Below are 26,510 nucleotides of genomic sequence, written 5' to 3'. Positions count from 1 at the left end.
CTCTTCTATCATCATTCTCCATTTTTATTTGTTCATAAATTTCGGTTTACAAATAAACGGAGATTCACACAAATTAATTCAATTCACAAATCAATGAAAAGGAGGATTTAAACAGGATGGAGTATTTATTGGATTATGACTGGGGACCAGGTGGACATTCACTGGGCTGATGTATGAGTGAGTTTCTTCATCTGAATGAAATGTTTTAATGATCATTAAGTATTTATTGGGCTATGTGGACTACTCACACAATGATATTTTTAGACACACACATTCAAAGACACACAATTACATTGTTATACACAATATATACACAATTTCCATCAGCACTGGACTGATTTCTGAGGTAAGAAAAATGTATACTACTGAGGTAACATGTACATTGCAATGTACTATTTTGTAACCTGAAAAAGAATTGTGATCATCACCGAGTTCTGGGGTAACAAAAGAATACACATAATGGAAACAAAAGATACACTGTAGTATATTGTTTTGTTACCTCAGAATTGCTTCAGAAATATTTTTGATCAGCACTGGACTGATTTCTGAGGTGACAAAAAATGTACAGTTTTGAGGAGACAAGTACACACTGCAGTTTACTTGTTTGGTTACCTCAGAAATAATTTTGATTAGCAGTGTACATTGCGTTTTTTTTTTTTACTTCAGAAAGCATTACATTATTTGTTAATTCAGAAATCATTTTTTGTTGTTGTTGTCTCAGAATTAATTTTGATCAGAACTGGAATGCTTTCTGAGTTAATAAAAAAAAGTTAACTTCTGAGGTAACCAAAAGAGTACTTTTTTTGTTACCTCAGAAATCAGTCTAAATCAAAAAGATTACTTATGTGTACTTTTTTGTTACCTTATATCAGTAGTAAAGGAGCAGATCTGGACGGATCATGGATATAGCGTGTTCGGTGAACTGGGATATTTGTATTTGAACTTGAGAAATCTTTTTCATATTGCCTGAGAAATAATTTATAACAGCACTGGACTGGTGTCTGAGGAAACAAGTATACACTGCAGTGTAATTTTTTATTACCTCAGAAACCAGTCCAGTGCTGTTTAAAATTATTTAAAATGTACATTTTTTTTTAAAGTTCACTTCTGCGGTAACACAAAAAAGTACACTGCAGTGTACTTTTTTGGTTACCTCAGAAGTGAACTTAAAAAATAAAATACTTAAGAAATATTTTCAGTGCTGATGAAATTGTAATTTAAAAAATATTTTTTATGCTGCCTGAGAAATAATCTTTAATAGCACTGGACTGGTTTCTGAGGTAACAAAAAAAAAAAATTACACTTCTGAGGAAACAAGTATACACTGCAGTGTACTTTTCTTTTTACCTCAGAAATTGTTTTTGTTGCTTCAGAAAAAATTTTCTCAGCAAAATTCTGAGGTAAAAAAAAAGGAAACTTCTGAGGTAACCACAAAAGTACACTTATAAGGAAACACAAACAAACTGCAGTGTACTTTTTTTTTATTTTTTACCTCAGAAAAAATTTTGTTTAGCACTGGTCTGATTTCTAATGTAACAAAAAAAATCTACATTTCTAAGAGAACAAGTGTACACTGCATTTTTGTTACCTCATAAATCATTACTTTTTGTTTGTTGCCTCAAACATAATTTTGATTACCATTGCATTGATTTCTGACAAGAAAAAAAAAAGAATTACACTTCAGAGGTAACAACAAAATACAGCACAGTGTACTTTTTTGTTATCTGAGAAACCATTACTTTTTCAAGTTACCTCAACAATAATTTTGATTAGCACTGGACTGATTTCTGGGGTATCAAAAAATATTTTAAATTAATTTAAAATTTAATATCTTAAATTCTGTAACTAAAAACATGTTAATCTTAAAACATTTATTACTGGTGAATGTACTCTTCCTTGTCCTGGACCACTTTTAAAGAAACTTTGCATTGTGAATTGGTTACACTCCTACACTTTCATCTTAATTACAATGCATGCATCTAACCCACTGTCCTTTCCAGTTCATGATTTTTTCGACTTCTGCTTTACTTATTAATCTTTACTTAAAAAATTTGTTTAGTTTAAATGCTTGTTTAATTTATTTTTAAAGAGTCTCATTGCCCTGAGCTCACACATGTGCTGATACCCATACAAATGTCACATTAAATTCATGTTGTTGATTCTGAGTAAGCTTTCTCGTAGGTCATATATCTTTTCTTGCTGTATATTGTCTACTACCGGCTTGTTAAAGCTGAGATAGGCTGTGCATCCACCACCACCCACTGAAGGGCTAACACAATTACCATTTGTTCTGTTGTACCATTTGTTCTGTTGTAAAGAGTAATGAGAATTGGTAAAATTACTTTTTAGGAATGTTTATTGCTGCTGCGGTGTATGCTGATACTGGATTCTTGGACCCATTCGTTAAAAAACAAATGGTGCTGATGGATGGACGTGTCCCAAGAGTTGTGAAGGAACTTGTGACATAGGAAATAACCAGGAAGGAGGGTATGTCTTGAGCATCTATAGAAGTGATCCACACAAAGATTCTAAAGCCATTATTGCCATGCATCTTCTTTTCAGATTATTAACAAGTTTTAGACCAGCTTTTTATGCATTATCACCATCAAATAAGCTGGAGTGTAGAACATCATTTGGGAATGAGAATTATCCTGTGGAGGGGGAAGGGGTGTTAACTATAATCTTAAACTTTTTACTTTTAAAATCCTGAATAATGTGTCTTTCAGTTTTATTCTGCTTCCCTAACTAACCAAATGAAACCAAAATGCATACATTTAAGTTTGTTTTATAGGTTTGCTCATCATGTGTATGTTTTGAGTATGAACAGTGTTGACTCTGTATAAAAGAAAGATCCAGGCTGGGGGTCAGCAACCACCAAAGAACAACGAAGAACAGATAAATAAATCGTTCATTAAAATATCAGAACATCTATTCTTAGAATTGATAAACATGAAAATTTTCAGAGAATGCCATGGAAATGATGAGGCATCAAACGATGAGTTCTTTAACTGAGATTTAATGTTGACGCAAAACTTTGCAAAGTAATCACACATTTAAATCCAAAGAAAAGCACAGGTGATGGGTATAACTAAAGTACCACAAAGCCACTGTCCCATTGCTAGAAAAAACATTGTTAGATTGGCTCTCAAAATGGCTCCTTTAGATGCAACGCTTGCAGACCCCTAATCTAGTTGTTGTTGTAAGCTTTAACAAGCAGGTGGTAGTAAATAAAATTGGTTGCATAATCAGAATTCATAGCATTCAAAAATAGTCACTAAGTTTTGCATGTGTGCAGTTTTGCTGAAATACAGCTCACCTACTTTGACCAAAGAATTTGGTGGATTTAAAATCACCAAAATTCAAGAACTTTAGTATAAAAAAATGAAACAGTGGGATAAATTCTGGACAAAAACCAAGACAGCAGATTTTCTAATTAACCAGACACTCAGGCCAGAAGAAGAAATAGTAGAATAACAATAATACCTCAGAAACCTAAAACACAATCAGTCAGTTTGAAAATCTAGTTAGATTCATGACTCCAAAACATTTGTATATATTATATTGCACCTGTATGAACGGTTTATGTCTACAGCTGTCTCTGAATGTGACTTTGAATATTTGGTACCTTTTGTTTTGGTTTGTTGATCATTGGACTGGTAATTATGTAATCTGACTAATAAACTGTACCATGGGTAACCTTTATTCAAATGAGCAAAGAAACAAATTATTATTATGCCTGGTAAAAATAATTCTGTCAAATCAAAGCACCTAATTTTTTCTTTTTTTAAAATACAAAAAAATTGATCAGGAACACTGGGCTCATGAGGTCATGGATCGGAAACCGTTCCATCAGACAACAAAAAATTCCACTATATTTACTGTTGAATTTCACTTTACATCCCACTAAAAAGAAATTTTATATGTTACAGCTCTTTTCCCTAATCTTTTACCTTTTACGCTTTTTCTCATTGTGGATACGCTTGTGTTTATGGAGATTACTCTGAGAATTAAAACTCTTCCCACACTGTTCACAGGAATATGGTTTCTCCCCTGTATGGATACGCTGGTGACTAATAAGAGTACTCTGATGAGTAAAACTCTTCCCACATTGTCCACACTGATACGGCTTCTCTCCTGTGTGGACACGCTGGTGTACTTTGAGTTGACTTTGATTATAAAAACTTTTCCCACAATGTTCACAGTGATACGGCTTCTCTCCCGTGTGGATACGCTGGTGTAGTTTGAGACTACGCTGATGATTGAAGCTTTTCCCACATTGTCCACAGTGATACGGCTTTTCTCCTGTGTGGATACGCTGATGTACTTGGAGACTACTCTGACAGGCGAAACTCTTCCCACACTGTTCACAGCAATATGATTTCTCTGCTGTGTGGATACGCTGGTGTATTTTGAGATAATTCTTATAAGTAAAACCTTTCCCACATTGTCCACAGCAATAAAGTTTCTCACCTGTGTGGACACGCTGGTGCATTTGGAGACTGGTTTGATTAGTAAAACCCTTCCCACACTGCCCACACTGATACGGCTTCTCTCCTGTGTGGATACGCTGGTGTATTTGGAGATTACCCTGACGATTAAAACTTTTTCCACACTGTTCACAGTAATAAACTTTCTCTCCTGTGTGGATATGCTGGTGTCTAAGAAGATTACTCTGAGAAGTAAAACTCTTTACACATTTTCCACACTTATATGGTTTCTCTCCGGTGTGGATACGGCGATGTATTTGGAGAGTTCTATGACAAATGAAACTCTTTCCACACTGTTCACAGTGATACGGCTTCTCTCCTGTGTGGATACGCTGGTGCATTTTGAAAAATGATTGTTGGTTAAAACTTTTTCCGCATTGTTCACAATGATACGGCTTCTCTCCTGTGTGGATCCTCTGGTGTATTTTGAGATGACTCTGATGAGTAAAACTCTTCCACACTGTTCACAGTGATACGGCTTCTCTCCTGTGTGGACACGCTGGTGTACTTTGAGTTGACTTTGATTATAAAAACTTTTCCCACAATGTTCACAGTGATACGGCTTCTCTCCCGTGTGGATACGCTGGTGTAGTTTGAGACTACGCTGGTGATTGAAGCTTTTCCCACATTGTCCACAGTGATACGGCTTTTCTCCTGTGTGGATACGCTGATGTACTTGGAGACTACTCTGACAGGCGAAACTCTTCCCACACTGTTCACAGCAATATGATTTCTCTGCTGTGTGGATACGCTGGTGTATTTTGAGATAATTCTTATAAGTAAAACCTTTCCCACATTGTCCACAGCAATAAAGTTTCTCACCTGTGTGGACACGCTGGTGCATTTGGAGACTGGTTTGATTAGTAAAACCCTTCCCACACTGCCCACACTGATACGGCTTCTCTCCTGTGTGGATACGCTGGTGTATTTGGAGATTACCCTGACGATTAAAACTTTTTCCACACTGTTCACAGTAATAAACTTTCTCTCCTGTGTGGATATGCTGGTGTCTAAGAAGATTACTCTGAGAAGTAAAACTCTTTACACATTTTCCACACTTATATGGTTTCTCTCCGGTGTGGATACGGCGATGTATTTGGAGAGTTCTATGACAAATGAAACTCTTTCCACACTGTTCACAGCGATACGGCTTCTCTCCTGTGTGGATACGCTGGTGCATTTTGAAAAATGATTGTTGGTTAAAACTTTTTCCGCATTGTTCACAGTGATACGGCTTCTCTCCTGTGTGGATCCTCTGGTGTATTTTGAGATGACTCTGATGAGTAAAACTCTTCCCACACTGTTCACAGTGATACGGCTTCACTCCTGTGTGGATACGCTGGTGTCTAATGAGATTACTCCGATTACTAAAACTCTTCCCGCACTGTTCACAGTTATACGGCTTCTCTCCCGTGTGGACACGCTTGTGTCGATAAAGAGAACATAGATGGGTAAAACTCTTTGCACATTGTTCACAGTGATACGGCTTCTCTCCTGTGTGGATACGCTGGTGTATTTTCAAAAGAGCAATTTTAGTAAAGGTCTTCTCACAATCCGAGCAGTGGTGTATCTGAAAACCATAATAAAAAGATTCAATATGTGCAATAGATTTTGCTTTACACAAGTGAGACAGAGGTGGAAATGGTAAGAAGCATCAGATTCTTGGATATCACCTGGTCTCATAATACAATACAGCTGGTCAGGAAATTACATTAGAGCATCCCCCCAGCTCCATCACAGACCGGTTTGGAAGCTGCTCAGCAAAAAATCATAATGCTCTACAGAGAGTGGCGAGGGCTTCCCAAACATCGCTGGAACATACTTAGCAACTATGGAGATTCTCTTCCAAGCCAAAGTCATCAGAAGAGCAATTAATATAAGACAATAGTCAGCCTTAGCACAGCCTTTTTTATTCTCCTACCTTAAAGCAGACACTACAGGAGAGTTAAAGCAAGTGCATCGAGGCTGAACAGTTTTTACACACAGACCATTAGGCTTGTGAATGACACCAATCACAGACACAGACTACCCTCTGACCCTGACACAATGCAAATTTTCTAAAATTACCTCTGCATATTCTGCACATGTACACAGACTCCTTTACAACAGGAATCCCAACATGGACCCATTCTACTTCTACAGGTCTTTACACAAGCCTTTCTTTGATGTTAGACTGCAAGTGTGTGTCACCTTAGCCATGGTCCACTGTTTTTCCAAGCTCATGCACTGATTTTTTCAGGAGGAAATCACTTGACTGTCATTCAGATATGCATTTATAGCTCATGATACATTATTGATCCTTACAAAGATTTCCAAAACACTAGGTGGATATCATACAACGATATGATCTTTACCACTGTGATCATAATGACTGGATCCCTACATGTTAGCCAGATGATAGGAAGTGACTTTTTATTACTGCGGTCAAGCAAACCACACTTTTCTTTGTTTGGCACATCTAATCATTTGATTTACAGGTTTGCTAATTCATTCAAATAATTCTTATTTAGAGTCTATTAGCTTACTGATTTTCAAGTTATTTTACTGAAGTAAAGGCAAAAATCACTCTAAAGCTCAGTGCATTTCTAATCAAAATCCTATATTAAAAACATTTTCTTTTATAGGTTTGCCCAATCTTTTAAAGAATAATTTTTTTTAGAGTATGCCTTTTTATTATTCTATTAAATCTCATAAAACATTTGCCTTTATAAGTTTGCTCAATCTTTTAAACAGTAATAAAGAAAAAAAATGATTGTTTGCATATGGGACATGATTAAAAATGCACTAATATTTGAAGTGATTTTTACTTTTCTCAAAAAATATACAGTGAAATGACTTGAAATGTGAAAGAAATTGGACAGGGACACTCCAAATGAGAAATATTTGAAAGATTGAGCAAACCTATAAAATATTATGTTTTACGAGTGTTTGAATATGCTGATTAGAAGCACTGATGTTTATATTTCCTAAAAATTGTACAGTAGAACAACCTGAACAGAAAAGTAATTCAGTGATAGTCAGGGTCACTCTAAATAAAGATCAACTGAATGAATTAGCAAACATATAAAGGAGAGTAATATAAAGGTGATTTTGCCTTTACATTTTATTGTATAATCTTAGACTATAGAGATGTTTTAAGAGTGTTTGAATATGAGCCATTATTAAATATATTTACACCACAAACACGAAATTGTATTGTTTGTGTTTTGATGAAAAATAGCAATACATACATTTTTGGTGTCTTTTAATTGTTGTTGTTTTTTTATAGCAATGACTATACTTTTTTATAGTAGCGCCATAAAGATACATGTATGAAGCCCATTTCAGCACTGAATAATAAATAAAAGGTTTATACACTCAGATATAAACACACAAAAGTCAGAGTTCTTACTTAAGAACTCGCATTTAAGAGTTTATATATCACAATTCGCATTTCTTTACTGTGGGAAACCAGCTTCCACCATATACATCAGCTCAGAACAAAGGGTTAAATGTTTGGCTGCATTATGGGTGTTACATTTCAGCAGGTTCTACAGCACTCTTTCCTAACTCATCTCTGTGAAAAGAATAAACTGAGAATGTGGACATTTACACCCGAAAATAACAGAAAGTTAACAGCAATCTGGACCTGGAGCCCTCAGAGAAACAAACCCCAAACTTCTGCTCGACACAGTGGAAATGTGGTTGTATCTCACCACACTTTCTGAGATGAGATGAGACATGAATAAAGTGTACCTTTGATCCAGCAGCAGCAGCAGCAGCAGGAGTGTGTGGAGGTTCTCCTAAAGATCTCCGTCTGGACTCTGATTTCATGATCAGAGGTGTAAAGAATCAGGACACTGGAAGAAAAATGCAGAGGTTCATGACTCCAGAATGTCCACTAGCTGTTCCCCGAGCAGCTCAGCTGCTACATTTCACTGTATCTCACCTTTGGGTAAAAATCCGCTAAATCCGGGACAAAACGGGGTTGAAGCTCGCGCGCGATAGATTTATAACGGCGAAAGGAACGTCGATGTGCACGCGCGAAAAGTGGAGAAAAACTCACGCGCCCAACATTAACTTCAGACCGGAGCGCGTGAAAGAAGTCTATAGGTACAAACAGGAGTTATTCACAAAGCAGTGGGCGGAGCCAACGGGCTCGCGTTCTAAATCCTCAAACATCATTGGCTCAGCCAATTTCAGAAAGTGAAATCTGATTGGTTGTCTGCCACTGTGCCTGATCTTGTGCTTCATGAGAGACATGACTTCATCATCTATCACTCTTCATTCTCTTCTATCATCATTCTCCATTTTTATTTGTTCATAAATTTCGGTTTACAATACAATGAAAAGGAGGATTTAAACAGGACTGAGTATTTATTGTTAAGTTAAATCAATTTGAGTTAAGTTGAAGCTTTATTTTTATTTAAGGCTTAATTGAATGCTGAATTGCAGCCTATATCCAGCATTCATACATACGAGTCCTTATTTTGCAGGTGTCTGAAGGTCAGGCAGGAGTGTGGTGGAGATGCGGAAATCGGTGGAGTGATTAGTGCAATACGCAGACTGCAGTGATTCCAGAGAGGAAGGCATAAGGGTCTTGGATGTGTTTCATGATGACCATCTCGATGCACTTCATGATGATGGTTATTGAGGACACAAAACACATAGTTACATAGTTACAAGGGTAATCTTGAATCACATTGGAACAGATCTGCTCAGAGAGATGTTGAAGATGTCAATGAGAACATCTATCAGTTGGTCTGCACATCCTCTGAGCACCCTGTTAAATATGTTGTCTGGTCCTGCACCTTAAAGCTTACCTCAGAGTCACATTTTTCTGTGCTTCAAATCAAGCGTAGAAGCTGTTCAGTGCATCTGGAAGCGAGCCATTACTATGGCAGGCAGGTGATGAGGTGCTGTGGTTGCTGATGGCTTGGATGCCCCGATACATGCGCCGTTTGTGTATATATACATATTATATATATATATATATATATATATATATATATATATATATATACACACATTTTTTAATAGGCTGTTTTGCTTAACTATATAATACCCTTTTAATTTTGCCGTTTTAATGTTTATAGTAGCTGCTTGTTGAGGAGTGTATGGGGGGATTTCAAATTCACTTCTGTGTAAAAAAAAAAAAACAACAACAAAACATTTGAGTATGCAAGGTGTAAATTGTGTAAATCAATATTAGTGTTTTTTTGAAAGATAATTGAAAATGGCAAGTTGACAATGCAAAATGTCAAACATTTTGACCCCATACCCCCCATACACTCCTCAACAAGCTCCTTATTTGCTGCTTTTAGATTTATTATTTGACTGCACCATTTTAATTGAATCATCACGTCATGAGTGAACTGATTGTGTGACCTGATGCTCGCAAATCACGAGAGAACAGATCCAGTGCGATTTTCCTTAAGTTATAAACAGTTATAGCACACATTAGCACTTCATTAAACTACACGATTTTGACATGATGAGGATTCTAGAGTTTTTACTCACTGTGCTGATGTTCCACCTTCATCCCTCACACCAGTGTGTTTCTTTTCTTGCTGCTGGTTGACCCTGAACTCTCCGCCCTTTCACAAGTGGCTGTGTATCTTACCATCATGCTAAACCATAACCTGAGCAGCACAACTAATCCATAACAGCTTTCAGTGACAACAAATTTCATTATCGATTATTATAGATTTTTATCAATTAGTTGTTGCAGCCCTACAGTGAAAGGTGAAAGTTTCCTGTTCTGCTTTCCACTTTGAAATTCAACCACTCACACCTGAGAGAACTGGATCTGTAAGAAAATAAAGTAGAAGGCTCAAGAAAAAAATAAATTCTCTGCTTTTCAGGATGATGAACATAAAGAACTACAGGAACTGATGTATATTATCATCTCTATGCTAGACAATCTTTTTTCACAGCACCTTACTCATGATGACATTTCTTCCTGCTCCTCAACCACAGACACTATTATGTTGTTGTTCATGAAGTACGTCAGTCCAGATTTTGATTATTAATTAACTTTCTTATTTCCATTAGATGATAAAGGCTCTGGTGTATTTGCATTCAGAGCAGTGAGAACTGCATACAGTTCCAGAGTCCTGAAGTTACTGTGTCACAGTTGGACCCTGGAGAAACACCGCTATGCTGTATTTTAATGCTGTAAAATTTTGCGTAATAATTACATTTACTTTATTAAATAATAACATTATCTTTTAATATGTTGATACTTACAGTTGGCACAATGCAGTCAAGCAGGTGAAGTTCCCCCTGAGTCTGCTGAACCCAGTCACCGATCATACTGCCAGGGAAGCTTGATTCTTCATTCTGTAATTTCTGTCTCCATATTTAAATCTTATTAGAAACCTTCAGTCTCAATTAAGCCTAAGAGCACGGCAATGCTGCAAGACAGTTTGGCTGATTTACTTATCCCAGAATATAAGAGCATTATTCAGGCTCTGTTGATGAATTAATGGTGAGGATGTAATTTGACTAATAAACTTATAAAATGTATCACAGGTCAACTTTATTATATTAAAGTTGGAGAAACACAAAAGATAAGCAACAGAGCAAGGTACCTAAAGGTTTACACATTTAACATTTCAGATGTGAAATAGACTTGAAGGTCAGACAAACCTTATCTTACATCTTATAGATCCAAACAGTTCAGTCCCTGATCTTATTGTGTAACCATGTGTTTCTGGTCAGGGTTGCAGTAAATCAGAAAACTAGTTTAGGAACACTGGGCTCAAGGGACAATGGATCTGAAGCCCTTCCATCAGATCATGTTCAGAAAGGTCTGGTGGGTGTGGTGCTCAGGTATCCCCATCCTTTTTACTATAGAGTATAGCTGTAGTGTAGCTCGTCCAGAACAATCTCTCCACATTGCCTGTAAACACAACAATTTTCTGATGGCGTAGAAAGCTGTCCAGTTTGTTAGATCCATTTGTTAACATTAGAATGAAATGTTTCCATATATTTACAGTATTTTACACACTTTTAAAGAAGAAATTAAAGAACAAGATTTTCAGTTTGACAAATTAACATCATGAGCCGATGGATGTATGTTAGGGCACTTGTGTTTCCTTAAAGAGCTTTGATAAGAATAGCTCCGTCCACACTGTCCACAGAGGTACAGCTTCTGTCCTGTATGACTCTGCTGGTGGCTGAGGAGGGCACTTTGAGCACTAAAACTCTTCCCACACTGTTCACAGCGATACGGCTTCTCTCCTGTGTGGATACGCTGGTGTTCCTGGAGATGCGTCTTTCGCCGAAAACTTTTCCCACATTGTCCACAGAGAAATGGTCTCTCTCCCTTGTGGATACGCTGGTGTACTTGAAAACAACTCTGATAAGTAAACCCCTTCCCACAGTGTACACAATGATATGGTTTCTCACCTGTGTGGATACGCTGATGTGTTTGAAGATTACTCTGAGATGTAAAACTCTTTCCACACTGTTCACAGGGATATAGCTTTTCTCCTGTGTGGAAACGGTGGTGTCTAAGTAGATTACTCTGAGAAGTAAAACTCTTTCCACACTGTTCACAGTGATACAGTTTCTCTCCTGTGTGTATACGCTGGTGTCTAAGTAGATTACTCTGACAATTAAAACTCTTCTCACACTGCCCACAGTGATACGGCTTCTCTCCTTTGTGGATACGCTGATGTATTTTGAGATGACCCAGACGATTAAAACTCTTCTCACACTGTTCGCAGTGATAAGGCTTTACTCCTGTGTGGATACGCTGGTGTCTAAGGAGATTACTCTGACAATTAAAACTCTTCTCACACTGTTCACAGTGATAAGGCTTCTCTCCTGTGTGGATACGCTGGTGTGTTTTCAGAAGAGCAATTTTAGTAAAACTCTTCCCACAATCTGAGCAGTTGTGCATCTGGAAAACAAAATCAAGATTCAGTATACCAGAATCATTTTATATTTTTTTGTCACTTTATTAGAAATATCTGCAACAATAATTTAATACAGCTTGAACACTAAATCACTAATGTAATTTGCTATAGCAACCCGACTTTCAGGTTTTCAAATGCTGGTGGGGCTGCTAAAAAAAATTATAATACACAACCCAAATGTAAACTTTTAATTAAAATAAATGCAATAATTTTTCAATCCTATAAACCCATATTTCATTCACACTAGAACATAGAAAAAATATCAAATTTTTAAATGAGGAAATGTACCATGTTTAGAAAAAACAAGGTCATTCTGAATTTGCTTCCTTCAATACTCCTTAAAAAAAAAAAAAATAATAATAATAATAATAATAATAATAATAATAATAATTTTTAAAAAAGCTGGGACAGGGCAACAAAAGTCTAAAAAAATGTTTTATTAAAATTAAATAGTTGGATAAACATTTTGCAACTAATAAATATGATGATTGGGGTATAAAGAGTGTATATTAGAGCCAGATTTGAGACAAGATGTAAAAAACTGTCTACAAATTGAGGAACAATGTTCTTCGATATCAACTTGCAAAAAGTTGAAGTCTCATAATTTACAGAAAATAATATCAACATAAATTGAAAAGAATCTGGAGAAATCTCTGTGCACAAGGGACAAGCATGAAAATCAATATCGGATGGGTATGATTTCCTGAACATGATCCAGAACACAACCATCCCCACTGGGCCAAAGCTCAATTTAAGTGGAAAACTGTTCTTTGGTCAGACGAATCACTTTTTAAATTTCTTTTTTTTTTTTTTGGATACTCTGGACTAAAGAGGACAGGGGCCATATTGCTTGTTATCAGCGTTCATTTTAAACAGCCACATCTCTGATGCTATGGGTTGCAGTGTACCTTTGATCCAGCAGCAGCAGCAGCAGTAGTGTGTGGAGGTTCTCCTAAAGATCTCCTTCTGGACTCTGATTTCATGATCAGAGGTGTAAAGAATCAGGACACTGGAAGAAAAATGCAGAGGTTCATGACTCCAGAATGTCCACTAGCTGTTCCCCGAGCAGCTCAGCTGCTACATTTCACTGTATCTCACCTTTGGATAAAAATCCGCTAAATCCGGGACATAAAACGGGAAAAAAATACTGGACCGGAGCGCGTGAAAGAAGTCTATAGGTGCTGTGATTAGTCGATCCGTAACGGAAACGCGATTTGTACTGCGCATGTGCGTAAATGCGTCTACTTCCTGTCTGAAGTATGCCGAAAAAATATAGGATTGTTGTTGTCAATGCCCGATCCGTACTAGAAATAGTTCTGTACTAGTGATTCTCTTCAGAAGGGGTTCAGAAAGAAGGCAGCAGGAAGTACCTGCCGTTAACAAGCAGGGTTTGGAGAGACATTCGATTAGAGTAGATTCAACTTTGTGATTGTGCAAGGTACATGTACAGAGCCAATGAAATACAGTCATCTATCCAGAAGTGCAGATGTGGACTATTTAGAATGAATAATAATTGCTGACCTTAGTATGCTACCATTAACTTTGAATATTGCTTTTTACTATTAAATACTAACATGTTTAAAGATTTTACTAAATCATACAAAACTAATGTTGTTTGACTGGAATTGTAGGAGGTACGCATGCAACACTAAGCTCATCTTTTGTCTGTATATTTAATTTGTCAGGGGATTGTCTGATATCCATTAATTTATAAATTTTTTCCTTACTACCATTCTTTCTTTGGCTCTGTCTTACTCCTACTGACTTTCATTCCCCTTCTCTCCAGCATGTACCTCCACCTCTCCAGGATCTTCTCCACCTGCTCCCTACTCTCACCACAAATCACAATATCATCCACAAACATCATAGTCCACAGAGACTCCTGTCTGACCTCGTCCGTCAACCTGTCCGTCACCACTGCAAACAGAAAAGGGCTCAAAGCCGATCCTTGATGCAGTACAACCTCCACCTTGAACCAGTCTGTCGTTCCTAATGCACACTTTACTGCTGTCACATTGTCCTCATACATGTCCTGCACCACCCTCACATACTTCTGACACACCAGACTTCCTCATACAATACCACAACTCCTTTCTCCCCCCTGTCGTACGCTTTCTCTAAATCCACAAACACACCACTGCATCTCACCTAAACTGTCTGACTCTAGTATGTATAACAATCTTAATGTTAAATATACCAATTCCAGTAATTATCACTATTTAATTATGAAACACTAAATAGACTGATCTGGTCACCTGGTCCCCAGTCATAATCCAATAAATACTCAATCCTGTTTAAATCCTCCTTTTCATTGATTTTTTAATTGTTTTATAATAAATAATAAATAATATATATATATAATAATTATAATATAAAATAATATATATAATAATAATATATATAATAATAAATAATTGTTATTTAAATACCTAATACATACAGGAACGATAGATAGAATTTAGGTTTGTCATTTTCCTTTTTTTTTTTTTCCTTATTCAGTGTTCGCACCACAGTCCAGATCGGTAGGTGGCGGTAATGCACCTTTTCGTTGGTCTGCCAATCCGCCATAAAACACCACAAGAAGAAGAAGAAGAGGATGAGGAGGAGTTTTTCTCCACTTTCCGCGCGTGCACATCGACGTTCCTTTCGCCGTTATAAATCTATCGCGCGCGAGCTTCAACCCCGTTTTTGTCCCGGATTTAGCGGATTTTTACCCAAAGGTGAGATACAGTGAAATGTAGCAGCTGAGCTGCTCGGGGAACAGCTAGTGGACATTCTGGAGTCATGAACCTCTGCATTTTCTTCCAGTGTCCTGATTCTTTACACCTCTGATCATGAAATCAGAGTCCAGACGGAGATCTTTAGGAGAACCTCCACACACTCCTGCTGCTGCTGCTGCTGGATCAAAGGTACACTTTATTCATGTCTCATCTTTCAGTGTGGTTTGCAGGGCAAAGATACATCATAATGTATTTTAACATTAAATAAAAAATTACCTTAAATTTAAGTCTATCACAATAAACTACTGGTTTTTTTTTTTGTATTTTAAAAATCCTTTTACATGGAGGTTAGAAATTTCCTTTAATCAATTGGTCTATTTGGTCTGTTCTTTACTATTTTACTCAGTTGATAAAGTGAACAATGTTTGATTCCAGCAGCTTTTCTTTGGCGGAGTCACGCAATAAATCTGACACATGCAACCAGCTAATGTTGTAGAAAGACTCAGAATCACGGGTTTTGCTTCCAGATGATAACAGCTTTTATTATCAATCCCCAAAAGCCGGAGCTGGTCTGTGGAGCATCCTACTCTCCACTCTCATTTCCACATTATATATGCCTTGACCACAAATGCATTTCAATACATCCCACTCCATACATTGTTCACCCAACATCTGTCTCTAATTTGGGATCTCCATTATACGTACAATGGTGGTGCTGAAATGTCTAGGTACAGATACACACACATCAATCTTCAATATTTCATACATTTATACCACTCATGGTACATTCCTGTATGCACACACATCAGAAGAACATTTTAATAGAAGTTACATGTTGTGTATATATTTGATGAACTTTATCCTTCTACATTAACAGATCAAATATTCACATTCGTATTCCAGTGATCTCCCAGAGGAAGTTTAGTTTCAAAGTAACCAACAGATTCACATTTAACAGTTTGCTAATAAATCATAATTGTATCCTAATTTAGTGTCTTGTCTAGAGGTGTAACAGTACACGTGTTCATACCGAATTGTTTCAGTACACAGCTTTCGGTTCGGTATACACATAATGTAGCTGAAAAGAGCTGGGACCACCGTTTCCAAGGTTACTGTTGGTAATACACTAAGACGTCATGGTTTGAAATCATGCATGGCACCGAAGGTTCCAGCACATGTCCAGGCACGTCTTAAGTTTGCCAATGTCCATTTGGATGATCCAGAGGAGTCATGGGAGAAAGTCATGTGGTCAGATGAGACCAAAATAGAACTTTTGGGTCATAATTCCACTAAACGTGTTTGGAGGAAGAAGAATGATGAGTACCATCCCAAGAACACCATCCCTACTGTGAAGCATGGGGGTGGTAGCATCATTCTTTGGGGGTGTTTTTCTGCACATGGGACAGGGCTACTGCACTGTATTAAGGAGAGGATGACCGGGGCCATGTATTGCGAGATTTTGGGGCACAACCTCCTTCCCTCAGTTAGAGCACTGAAGATGGATCGAGGCTGGGTCTCTAACATGACAATGACCTGAAGCACACAACCAGGATAACCAAGGAGTGGCTCTGTAAGATATCAAGGTTCTGGCATGGCCTAGCCAGTCTCCAGACCTAAACCCAATAGAGAATCTTTGGAGGGAGCTCAAACTCTGTGTTACTCAGCGACAGGCCAGAAACCTGACTGATCTAGAGAAGATCTGTGTGGAGGAGTGGGCCAAAATCCCTCCTGCAGTGTGTGCAAACCTGGTGAAAAACTACAGGAAACGTTTCACCTCTGTAATTGCAAACAAAGGCTACTGTACCAAATATTAACATTGACTTTTTCAGGTGTTCAAATACTTATTTGCAGCTGTATCATAAAAATAAATAGTTAAAAAAATCATATATTGTGATTTCTGGATTTTTGTTTTTAGATTGTCTCTCACAGTGGACATGCACCTACAATGACAATTTCAGACCCCTCCATGATTTCTAAGTGGGAGAAGTTGCAAAATAGCAGGGTGTTCAAATACTTATTTTCCTCACTGTAGGTAGGAGATTTCTCAAAGCGGAGGTACATTCTAAGAAGTTGATTGAAAATGCCCTCATAGGCCATTAGGAGGAAGTAGGTTGCTGCTTTTGACAGCCACAGATCATTACCTTCGGTCGTCATCAATGTATTGTTGTCCCAACCACAGGGATTTTCACACATTTTCAAGATGGCGCCGGTGAGGTCGGCTGCCGTCATGACTGCTCCGGCTACGCTTTTTTTGTTTTTGTTTATTTTATACTTTTATATAAGTAGTTACCGTTCTATCTACACAAGATGGACATCATTAGATATGACGAAGACACTCATATCTATTGGTGTACAATGCACTCACCTTTCGCCGTTTTTAAACCCATGCTGGCCGAGCGAGATCCTGAGGGAGAACAAAGGACGTGACCTGTACCGGCGTCCGCGAGGGAAACGAGCCGGCGTCAGGAACAGGCTGAGGGCACGCGCACACCAAGCTCCCTTACCTAGTATCCTAGTATCCTGTTAGCCAACGTCCAGTCACTGGAAAACAAGCTTGACGACCTCAGGGCAAGGGTCAAGTTCCAGAGAGACATTCGGGACTGCAACCTTCACTGAACCCAGCGGTACCGGACCAGGCCATCCAGCCGGCCGAGTTTTTCTCGGTTTACCGCATAGACAGAACACTGGAGTCGGGGAAGTCAAGAGGAGGTGGAGTGTGTCTAATGGTGAACAACCACTGGTATTGTTCCTCTTTCACGCTATGCACACCAAATCTGGAACTACTGACCATCAAATATCGACTCTTTTATCTACCTCGGGAATTCAGCTCAGTCATAGTCAGTGCCGTTTATATTCCACCTCAAGTGGACACGGACACTGCAGTATGGGACTAACATGAGACACTAACACAACACCAAACACAGCATCGGGACGATGCGCTCATTGTGGTCGGAGATTTCAACAGTGCCAACCTCAAGCGCGCACTACCGAACTTTTATCACCTGCCCCACCAGAGGCGAAAGAACACTGGACCACTGCTATACAACATTCAAGAACAGCTACAAAGCACAATCACGTCCATCGTTTGGGAAATCGGACCATGCCGCCATCTTCCTCATGCATGTTTACAAACAAAGGCTGAAACAAGAAGCTCCATCAGAACGTTTCCCAACCAGAAGCCGTGGGTGTATAAAATCATCCGCGACGCTCTGAGATCCCGCTCTGTTGCCTACAACACGGGGCTCGCCACGGGGGACGTGGAAGAGTACAAGGCTGTTCGCAGAGCGGTGAAGGATGCAAAGCGGTGCTACAGAAGGAAACTAGAGTCACAGTTTCAACGTGGTGGCTCTAGGAGCCTGTGGCATTGACTAAGGAGACTATAAAACACCATCTTCTAGAACGGTGAATGCGGACGCTTCTCTGGCAGACAAGCTAAAAACCTTTTACGCTCATTTCGAGGCTGCAGCACAACCAGCGTGCACACAGATAGAGCCGGAGAGGTGAACATGTTCACCTCATCTTGGAGCATGACGTGAGGAGGGCATTCAAAAGAGTGAATACCAAGAAGGCAGCAGGACCAGATGGCAACACAGGTCGGGTTCTGAAAGCCTGCGCTGACCAGCTAGCACCTGTGTTCACTGAGATATTCAACCTCTCCCTGGAACAGTCTGTTGTCCCCTCATGTTTTAAACAGTCCACCATTGTTCCTGTCCCGAAGAAACCTCAGCCCGCCTGCCTCAATGACTACCACCCTGTAGCTGTGACCTCAGTAGTGATGAAGTGCTTGGAGAGACTGGTCAGAGACTTCATCACTGCATCACTACCAGACACACTGGACCCATTACAGTTTGCGTACCGTCAGAACGGCTCTACTGAGGACGCCATTGCTCATCTCCTTCACACCCCGATGAGCCACCTGGACCAAAGAAACAGGAATTATGCAAAGATGTTGTTCGTGGACTACAGTTCAGCATTTAACACCATAATTCTCTCCACACTCACCTTTAAGTTGGAGGTCCTGGGACTCAGCCAGCCGCTGTGTCAATGGATCTCTAACTTCCTGACATACAGACCACAAGCCGTATGGGTGGGAATACACACCTCATCCACCCTCACCCTCAGCACTGGAGCTCCCCAGGGTTGTGTTCTGAGCCCCCTGCTGTACTCGCATGACTGTGTGGCCACATCCAACTCCACCACCATCATCAAGTTTGCTGACAACACTGTTGTGGTGGGCCTGATCAACAACAATGACGAGACGGCCTACCTACAGGAGGTTTAAAACCTGGAGAGATGGTGCCAGGAGAACAACCTTCTCCTGAACTTCAGCAAGACTAAGGAGTTGATTGTGGACTTCAGCACAAAGCGGGAGCGGTCATACCAACCGCTAAACATCTGCAGGACTCTAGTGGAAAGAGTGGACAGTTTCTGGTACTTGAGTGTTCACATCACACAGGATCTGTCTTGGTCCTGTCACTAACACCCTGGTGAAGAAGGCCCGGCAGCGTCTGTACCATCTAAAACGCTTAAGGGACTTTAAACTACCCTCTCGGGTGTTTAAGACTTTCTACACCTGCACCATTGAGAGTGTCCTGACGGGTAGCATCACTTCCTGGTTTGGGAACCGCACCATGCAGGACAGGTGAGCCCTCCAGAGAGTGGTGCGTTTAGCTGAACATACCATCCACAACGCGCTCCCTGACCTGCAGGACATCTACAGCACGCGGTGCAGGACCAGATCCAGGAAGATTGTAAAGGACCTCAGCCATCCCAACAATGGACTCTTCTATTTGTTGCGGTCAGGGAAACGCTTCCGCTCCCTGAAAGCAAACACAGAGAGTATGAGGAGGAGCTTCTTCCCGCAGGCCATTCAGTGTTTAAACCAGGAAACACCCAGGATCTAAAAGCTGGTCCACTCTCTCCATCATCACACTTGTTCTCTGTACATATCTCACCTTTCGCACCATGACACTTTAAACTCTGGACTTGCACAGCAAAGTGCACTTTATATTTATTTATTTTATACCACACCATACCGCACACGGACAGTTTATGGACAACCCACCACTTAAATTGTCTATTGTTCACACTTTGTTTACTGTTTCACTGTCTACTGCCATAAGAATTTTTTGTATATACATTTTTCTCTTTGTTTCACATACATATCTTTTATATATTCTTTATCTTATATTCTTATATTTTATTTTATATAGTTTTTATACTTTATTTATCTGCTTCTTTTCTTTTTCCCCATTCTATTCCCCTCTTGCCGGACCGTCGTATAAAGCATTTCACTGCATGTCGTACCCTGTATGTATGTGTATGTGATGAATAAAATTTGATTTGATTTGACATCATTTGGAAGACAGCATGCAGATCAGCTCAGTAGGTACTGATTGTTTGCACCGTTGCAGAATTTGAGCTCCGTCTTATGAAAGCTACTATTAGCAAATGCTAAAACCAAAAGCACCCAAACATTGCTTGAACATATCAGGCAGCTTTATGATCGTGGACTAAATCCTGTTTAGCTCTGATGTTATTACAGATGCAACAGGTGCTAAAGTTTTTTTCTCTGTCTCCTGAAATTGAAAATAAGATGCTGCCTCGTCTGCCTCAAAATACCTCAAACCATATCAGATTACTATAGCAGACATTTCTGATAACATGCAAGACCAAATCTAAAATTATTACAGTATATTAAATCATTTTATTTTGTTTTCCAGATGCACCACTGCTCAGATTGTGGGAAGAGTTTTAATCACCAGGTTCATCTCAAAGAACACCAGCGTATCCACACAGGAGTGAAGCCGTATCACTGTGAACAGTGTGGGAAGAGTTTTATTTATCAGAGTGGTCTCAAAAGACACCAGTGTATCCACACAGGAGAGAAGCGATATTACTGTGAACAGTGTGGGAAGAGTTTTAATCATCAGAGTAGTCTCTCAAGACACCAGCGTATCCACACAGGAGAGAAGCGGTATTACTGTGAACAGTGTGGGAGCAGTTTTACTCACCAGGGTAATCTCAAAGAACACCATCGTATCCACACAGGAGAGAAGCCGTATCACTGTGAACAGTGTGGGAAGAGTTTTATTCGCCAGGGTCATCTTAAAGTACATCAGCGTATCCACACAGGAGAGAAGCCGTATCACTGTGAACAGTGTGGAAAGGGTTTTAATCGCCAGGGTAATCTCAAATTACACCAGTGTATCCACACAGGAGAGAAGCCATATCACTGTGAACAGTGTGGGAAGAGTTTTAATAGGCAGAGTAGTCTCAAATCACACCAGCGTATCCACACAGGAGAGAAGCCTTATTACTGTGAACAGTGTGGGAAGAGTTTTACTCAACAGAGTCATCTCAATAGACACCAGTGTATCCACACAGGAGAGAACCCGTATTACTGTGAACAGTGTGGGAAAAGTTTTACTCATCAGAGTCATCTCGAAGAACACCAGTGTATCCACACAGGAGAGAAGCCGTATGACTGTGAACAGTGCGGGAAGAGTTTTATTCGCCAGAATCATCTTAAAGAACACCAGCGTATCCACACAGGAGAGAAGCCGTATTACTGTGACCAGTGTGGGAAGAGTTTTACTCAACAGAGTAGTCTCAACAGACACCAGCGTATCCACACAGGAGAGAAGCCGCATCACTGTGAACAGTGTGGGAAGAGTTTTAATCGTCAAAGTTGTCTCAAATCACACCAGCGTATCCACACAGGAGAGAAGCCGTATCACTGTGAACAGTGTGGGAAGAGTTTTAATCATCATAGTAGTCTCAAATTTCACCAGTGTATCCACACAGGTTAGAAGCCATATTACTGTGATCAGTCTCTCCGACCGAGTTGCTTCCGACATTAGTTGGGACTTTCAAAATTAATGTAAAATAGTTTCTTCAAAAGAAGCCAAGACACTAGGATGAGTAGAGCAAAGGTAGAGTTTTTTTGCGGCAAACCACAATCAACCTGAGAGCATCCGCATGTCGTGACATCGATGGTCTGACTACACCTGGCATTTCCTCCTGTTTTTATACATTTTGACCCCTAACATTGAAAACTCCCCAAACCTGGGCCCTCCTTAGTTACTATCAGTCATTACCATTTTGGAAATCTTTGGACGTTAGACCTTACTCTAAGTATTTTTAACTATCATTAACATTAAAAAAATTCCAACATTTAAAAGGTCAATTCTGATTACCATTGTCTTCGAGATACTTCAAAAGGGTTGGACCACAAAAAGTGGGAAATATACCACTGTTTCACTTCATTATTTTACTTCGCATGGTGGACAGTGCTTGCCTGTGTAATTTGATCATGCGTGAGTACTTTGCTCTTTCCTCATTCCCCAATTTTATTACTTTGCATAAGCACATTGGTATTTTTAAATATATTCTTAACTTTATTACTTTGATGGTTTTAGAAGACATGTTCTCCATCCCCTTTTATGGCATTTTTAATAAACTTCCTCACTCATAATTCGTGCTGTTTGTGTGTTATTTTCGTCTGTGTTGGTTTAGGCCCATTTTTCATGTCTAGAGAGTGTTATGGGCACTTTCCTTTGGGTTATGTTTACTTAAGCATAAATAAGCTACAGTTTAATCCTACACTCATCAGAGTAGTCTCAAAAGACACCAGCGTATCCACACAGTTTAGAAGCTGTATCACTGTGAACAGTGTGGGAAAAGTCAGTATGTATGACTCAGCCACCAGCAGGGTCATACAGGACAAAAGCTGTACCTCCAGTGGACATTGTGGACGTGCTCTCAAGAGCCATCAACTTCTGATGTTAATTTGTAAAACAAATCCTCTTGAATTTCTTATATGAAGGGATATAAAGGAAAATTAACATGTAAATATACGGGGACTTTAAGTTATAATATTAATTAGCTCTAACAAACTGGACACCTTTCCAAGCAAACAGAACATTTTTGGATCAACTACAGATAAACTACACTACAACTATACTGTATGGCAAAAAGTATGGGGCTACCTGAGTATCACACTCATCTCACACTTATCTAGTTTTCTGATTTATTACAAACCTGAGCAGGATCACACGTTTATACAGTAATATCAGGTAATACATTTTTGTTGTATATGTCTGGACCTATAAGAATTAATAAGAGATTTGTCTGCGCTTTAAGTCTTTTTTAAATATGAAACGTTAACCATATAAACCTTTAGGTATTTTGCTCCGACATTCATTTTTTGTGTTTCTCTAACTTCAAATAAGCTTATTAGTCAAATTACATCCTCACCATACTTTCATCAGCAGAGCCTGAATAATGCACTTATGTTCTGGACTAAATTCCACCAAATTGATTTGGTGGGATTGAAAGTCCTAATTTAAGTGTTTCAGGAAGAGGTAGGTCTTCAACCATTGCTTAAAGATAGCCAGGGACTCCACTGTATTAACATCTAGAGGAAGTTCATTCCATCACCTCTGTGCCAGAACAGAGAAAAGCCTTGAAGTATACTTACCTCTCATTCTGAGAGAAGGTGTAACCAATCGAGCCATGCTGGAGGATCTCAGACAGTGTGGTGCAGTGCAATATGTGATGAGGTCTCTAAAGTAAGATGGTGCTTGTCCATTTTTTGGCCTTTTACTCAAACATTAGTGTTGAATCTGATATCTGCAACTACTGGAAGCCAGTGAAGGGAGCGCAGCAGTGGGGTGGTGTGGGAAAACTTGGGCTGATTGAACACAAGTCATGCAGCTATGTTTTGGATAATTTGCAGTGGACGAATAGCGTTCAGAGGAAGACCTGCCAGCAGAGAGTTGCAGTAGTCCAGTCTAGAAATGAACAAGCACCTGGGCAGCCTGTGTGGACAGAAATGGTCAATCCTTTGGATATGGTAGAGAAGAAATCGACCCAAATGAGCCACATTAGCAACATGTGAGGCAAAGGAGAAGTTGATTGTCCATAGTTACCCCAAGGTTACGGGCAGTGGCTGAAGGTGAGAGAAGAGAGTCGTGAAGAGTTATTCAAAGATCTTGACCTGAAGATGACTCACCGGGGAAGACCAGCAGTTCTGTTTTGCTAGGGTTGAGTTTTAATTGATAAGCACTTATCCATGAAGATACAGTGAGGAAAATAAGTATTTGAACACCCTGCTATTTTGCAAGTTCTCCCACTTAGAAATCATGGAGGGGTCTGAAATTGTCATTGTAGGTGCATGTCCACTGTGAGAGACATAATTAAAAAAATAAATCCAGAAATCACAATATATGATTTTTAAACTATTTATTTGTATGATACAGCTGCAAATAAGTATTTGAACACTCGTCTATCAGCTAGAATTCTTACCCTCAAAGACCTGTTAGTCTGCCTTTAAAATGTCCACCTCCACTACATTTATTATCCTAAATTACATGCACCTGTTTGAGGTCGTTAGCTGCATAAAGACACCTGTCCACCCCATACAATCAGTATGACCAAGACCAAAGAGCTGTCCAAAGACACTAGAGACAAAATTGTACACCTCCACAAGGCTGGAAAGGGCTACAGGGAAATTGCCAAGCAGCTTGGTGAAAAAAGGTCCACTGTTGGAGCAATCATTAAAAAATGGAAGAAGCTAAACATGACTGTCGGTCTCCCTCGGACTGGGGCTCCATGCAAGATCTCACCTCATGGGGTCTCAATGATCCTAAGGAAGGTGAGAAATCAGCCCAGAACTACACTGGAGGAGCTGGTCAATGACCTGAAAAGAGCTGGGACCACCGTTTCCAAGGTTACTGTTGGTAATACCCTAAGACGTCATGGTTTGAAATCATGCATGGCACGGAAGGTTCCCCTGCTTAAACCAGCACATGTCCAGGCACGTCTTAAGTTTGCCAATGACCATTTGAATGATCCAGAGGAGTCATGGGAGAAAGTCATGTGATCAGATGAGACGTGTTTGGAGGAAGAAGAATGATGAGTACCATCCCAAGAACACCATCCCTACTGTGAAGCATGGGGGTGGTAGCATCATGCTTTGGGGGTGTTTTTCTGCACATGGGACAGGGCGACTGCACTGTATTAAGGAGAGGATGACCGGGGCCATGTATTGCGAGATTTTGGGGCACAACCTCCTTCTCTCAGTTAGAGCATTGAAGATGGGTCGAGGCTGGGTCTTCCAACATGACAATGACTCGAAGCACACAGCCAGGATAACCAAGGAGTGGCTCTGTAAGAAGCATATCAAGTATCTAAGTGGGAGAACTTATTTTTTTAATTATGTCTCTCACAGTGGACATGCACCTACAATGACAATTTCAGACCCCTCCATGATTTCTAAGTGGGAGAACTTGCAAAATAGCAGGGTGTTCAAATACTTATTTTCCTCACTGTATGTCTTTCAAGCATGCCGAGATCAGAGTGGAAGCTGTGGTATCTGAGGGAGAGAAAGAAAAGATGAGTTGAGTGTCATCTGCATGTCAAGTCAAGTTTATTTCTATAGCGCTTTTCACAACATTGTCTCAAATCAGCTTAACAGTCAAGGTTAATGGTGTGCTTTTCCATGTGAGGATATGTCTTCACCAATGAAGTGGATGAATGAAGAGGGAGAAAAGGAGGGGACCCAGTACCAAGCCTTGTGGGGCACCAGTGGTAAGTCTGCAAGTGGCAGATCCCCTCCATGTGACTGGGTATAAGCAACCTTCCAGGTAGGAAGCAAACCATTCCCAAGCTGTTCCCCGGATACCAAGGCTCCTGAGGGTAGACAAGAGAGTCTTGTGGTTGACTGTGTCGAATGCTGCTGAAAGGTCCAGGAAGAAAAAAGGTACAGATGACCGCTTGGCTGATCAAGCAGCCTGCAGTTTCTCAGAAAGAGTTTCCCATAAAGGGCTGTCTCTGTGGAATGTACCGCTTTAAATCCAGACTTTTTTGGATCATGAAGGTTGTTCTGTGAGAGATAGACAGACAGTTGGTTAAAAACAACCAGAGACACCTCTGCATTCCAGAGATGTTGAATGAAAGGAGACAAGTGATACCGGTCCATAATTGTTGATGTCTGATGGCTTCAGAGCAGGTTCCGTCAAGATGGGAATGCCCCTTGCTTACTTGAAGGTAGTTGACAAGCCAGATGTTAAGGACCCATTGATGATTGTGGAGATGAAGAGCAGGAGATCTTGTGAGATAGTCTGAAGCGTAGTTGAAGGGATTGGATCCAGATCACAGGTGGTGTGATTGCAGTATGACTTGCATTATCTCATCTGTTAAGGTTGAGAAGCTTGACAACGAAGGAGTAGGGGATTCCTGGCTGTGTTGTGTAGTCATTGTTGGAAAGGAAGTAAAGGTCTGGGAGATTTTCTCAATCTTTTAATCACAGAAGGAGGCAAAGTTATCAGCAGGCAGGCAGGGGGGTTGAGTAGTAAAGAGATGTTGTGGAGCTTACAAGTATTTTTTGGAACAGC

General features: G+C 39.7%; 1 protein-coding gene, 1 long non-coding RNA gene and 1 pseudogene across 4 annotated transcripts; 2 read left to right on the top strand and 1 right to left on the bottom strand.

Moving 5' to 3' along the window:
• The first annotated feature begins 44 nt into the window (after positions 1–44).
• Positions 45–10,881, top strand: LOC124381917. Of its 2 annotated transcripts, none has more exons than XR_006924945.1 (3): positions 45–177; positions 2,350–2,487; positions 10,718–10,881. It is a non-coding gene; the product is annotated as an uncharacterized LOC124381917 (long non-coding RNA). The 2 variants fall into 2 exon arrangements; XR_006924946.1 differs by lacking the exon at positions 10,718–10,881 and adding an exon at positions 4,035–4,159.
• Positions 3,001–13,607, bottom strand: LOC124381914 (annotated as a pseudogene).
• A 1,391-nt stretch (positions 13,608–14,998) lies between these two features.
• Positions 14,999–22,588, top strand: LOC124381904 (zinc finger protein 239-like). 2 transcript variants are annotated; one of them, XM_046843834.1, is made up of 3 exons: positions 14,999–15,111; positions 15,257–15,300; positions 20,835–22,588. In XM_046843834.1, the coding sequence occupies exon 3, from the start codon at positions 20,835–20,837 to the stop codon at positions 21,921–21,923; it is 1,089 nt and encodes a 362-aa protein (XP_046699790.1). In that variant the 5' UTR covers positions 14,999–15,111; positions 15,257–15,300; the 3' UTR covers positions 21,924–22,588. The 2 variants fall into 2 exon arrangements, 1 of the variants encoding a protein (XP_046699790.1); XR_006924942.1 differs by lacking the exon at positions 20,835–22,588 and having other exon boundaries at positions 15,200–16,276.
• Positions 22,589–26,510: the final 3,922 nt, after the last annotated feature.

The sequence above is a fragment of the Silurus meridionalis genome, chromosome 29 (genome assembly GCF_014805685.1).
Source record: "Silurus meridionalis isolate SWU-2019-XX chromosome 29, ASM1480568v1, whole genome shotgun sequence".
In the NCBI taxonomy this organism is placed as follows: Eukaryota; Metazoa; Chordata; class Actinopteri; order Siluriformes; family Siluridae; genus Silurus; species Silurus meridionalis.
Note: the sequence above shows the minus strand (reverse complement) of the source record. Positions and strands in the feature narration are given on the sequence as shown.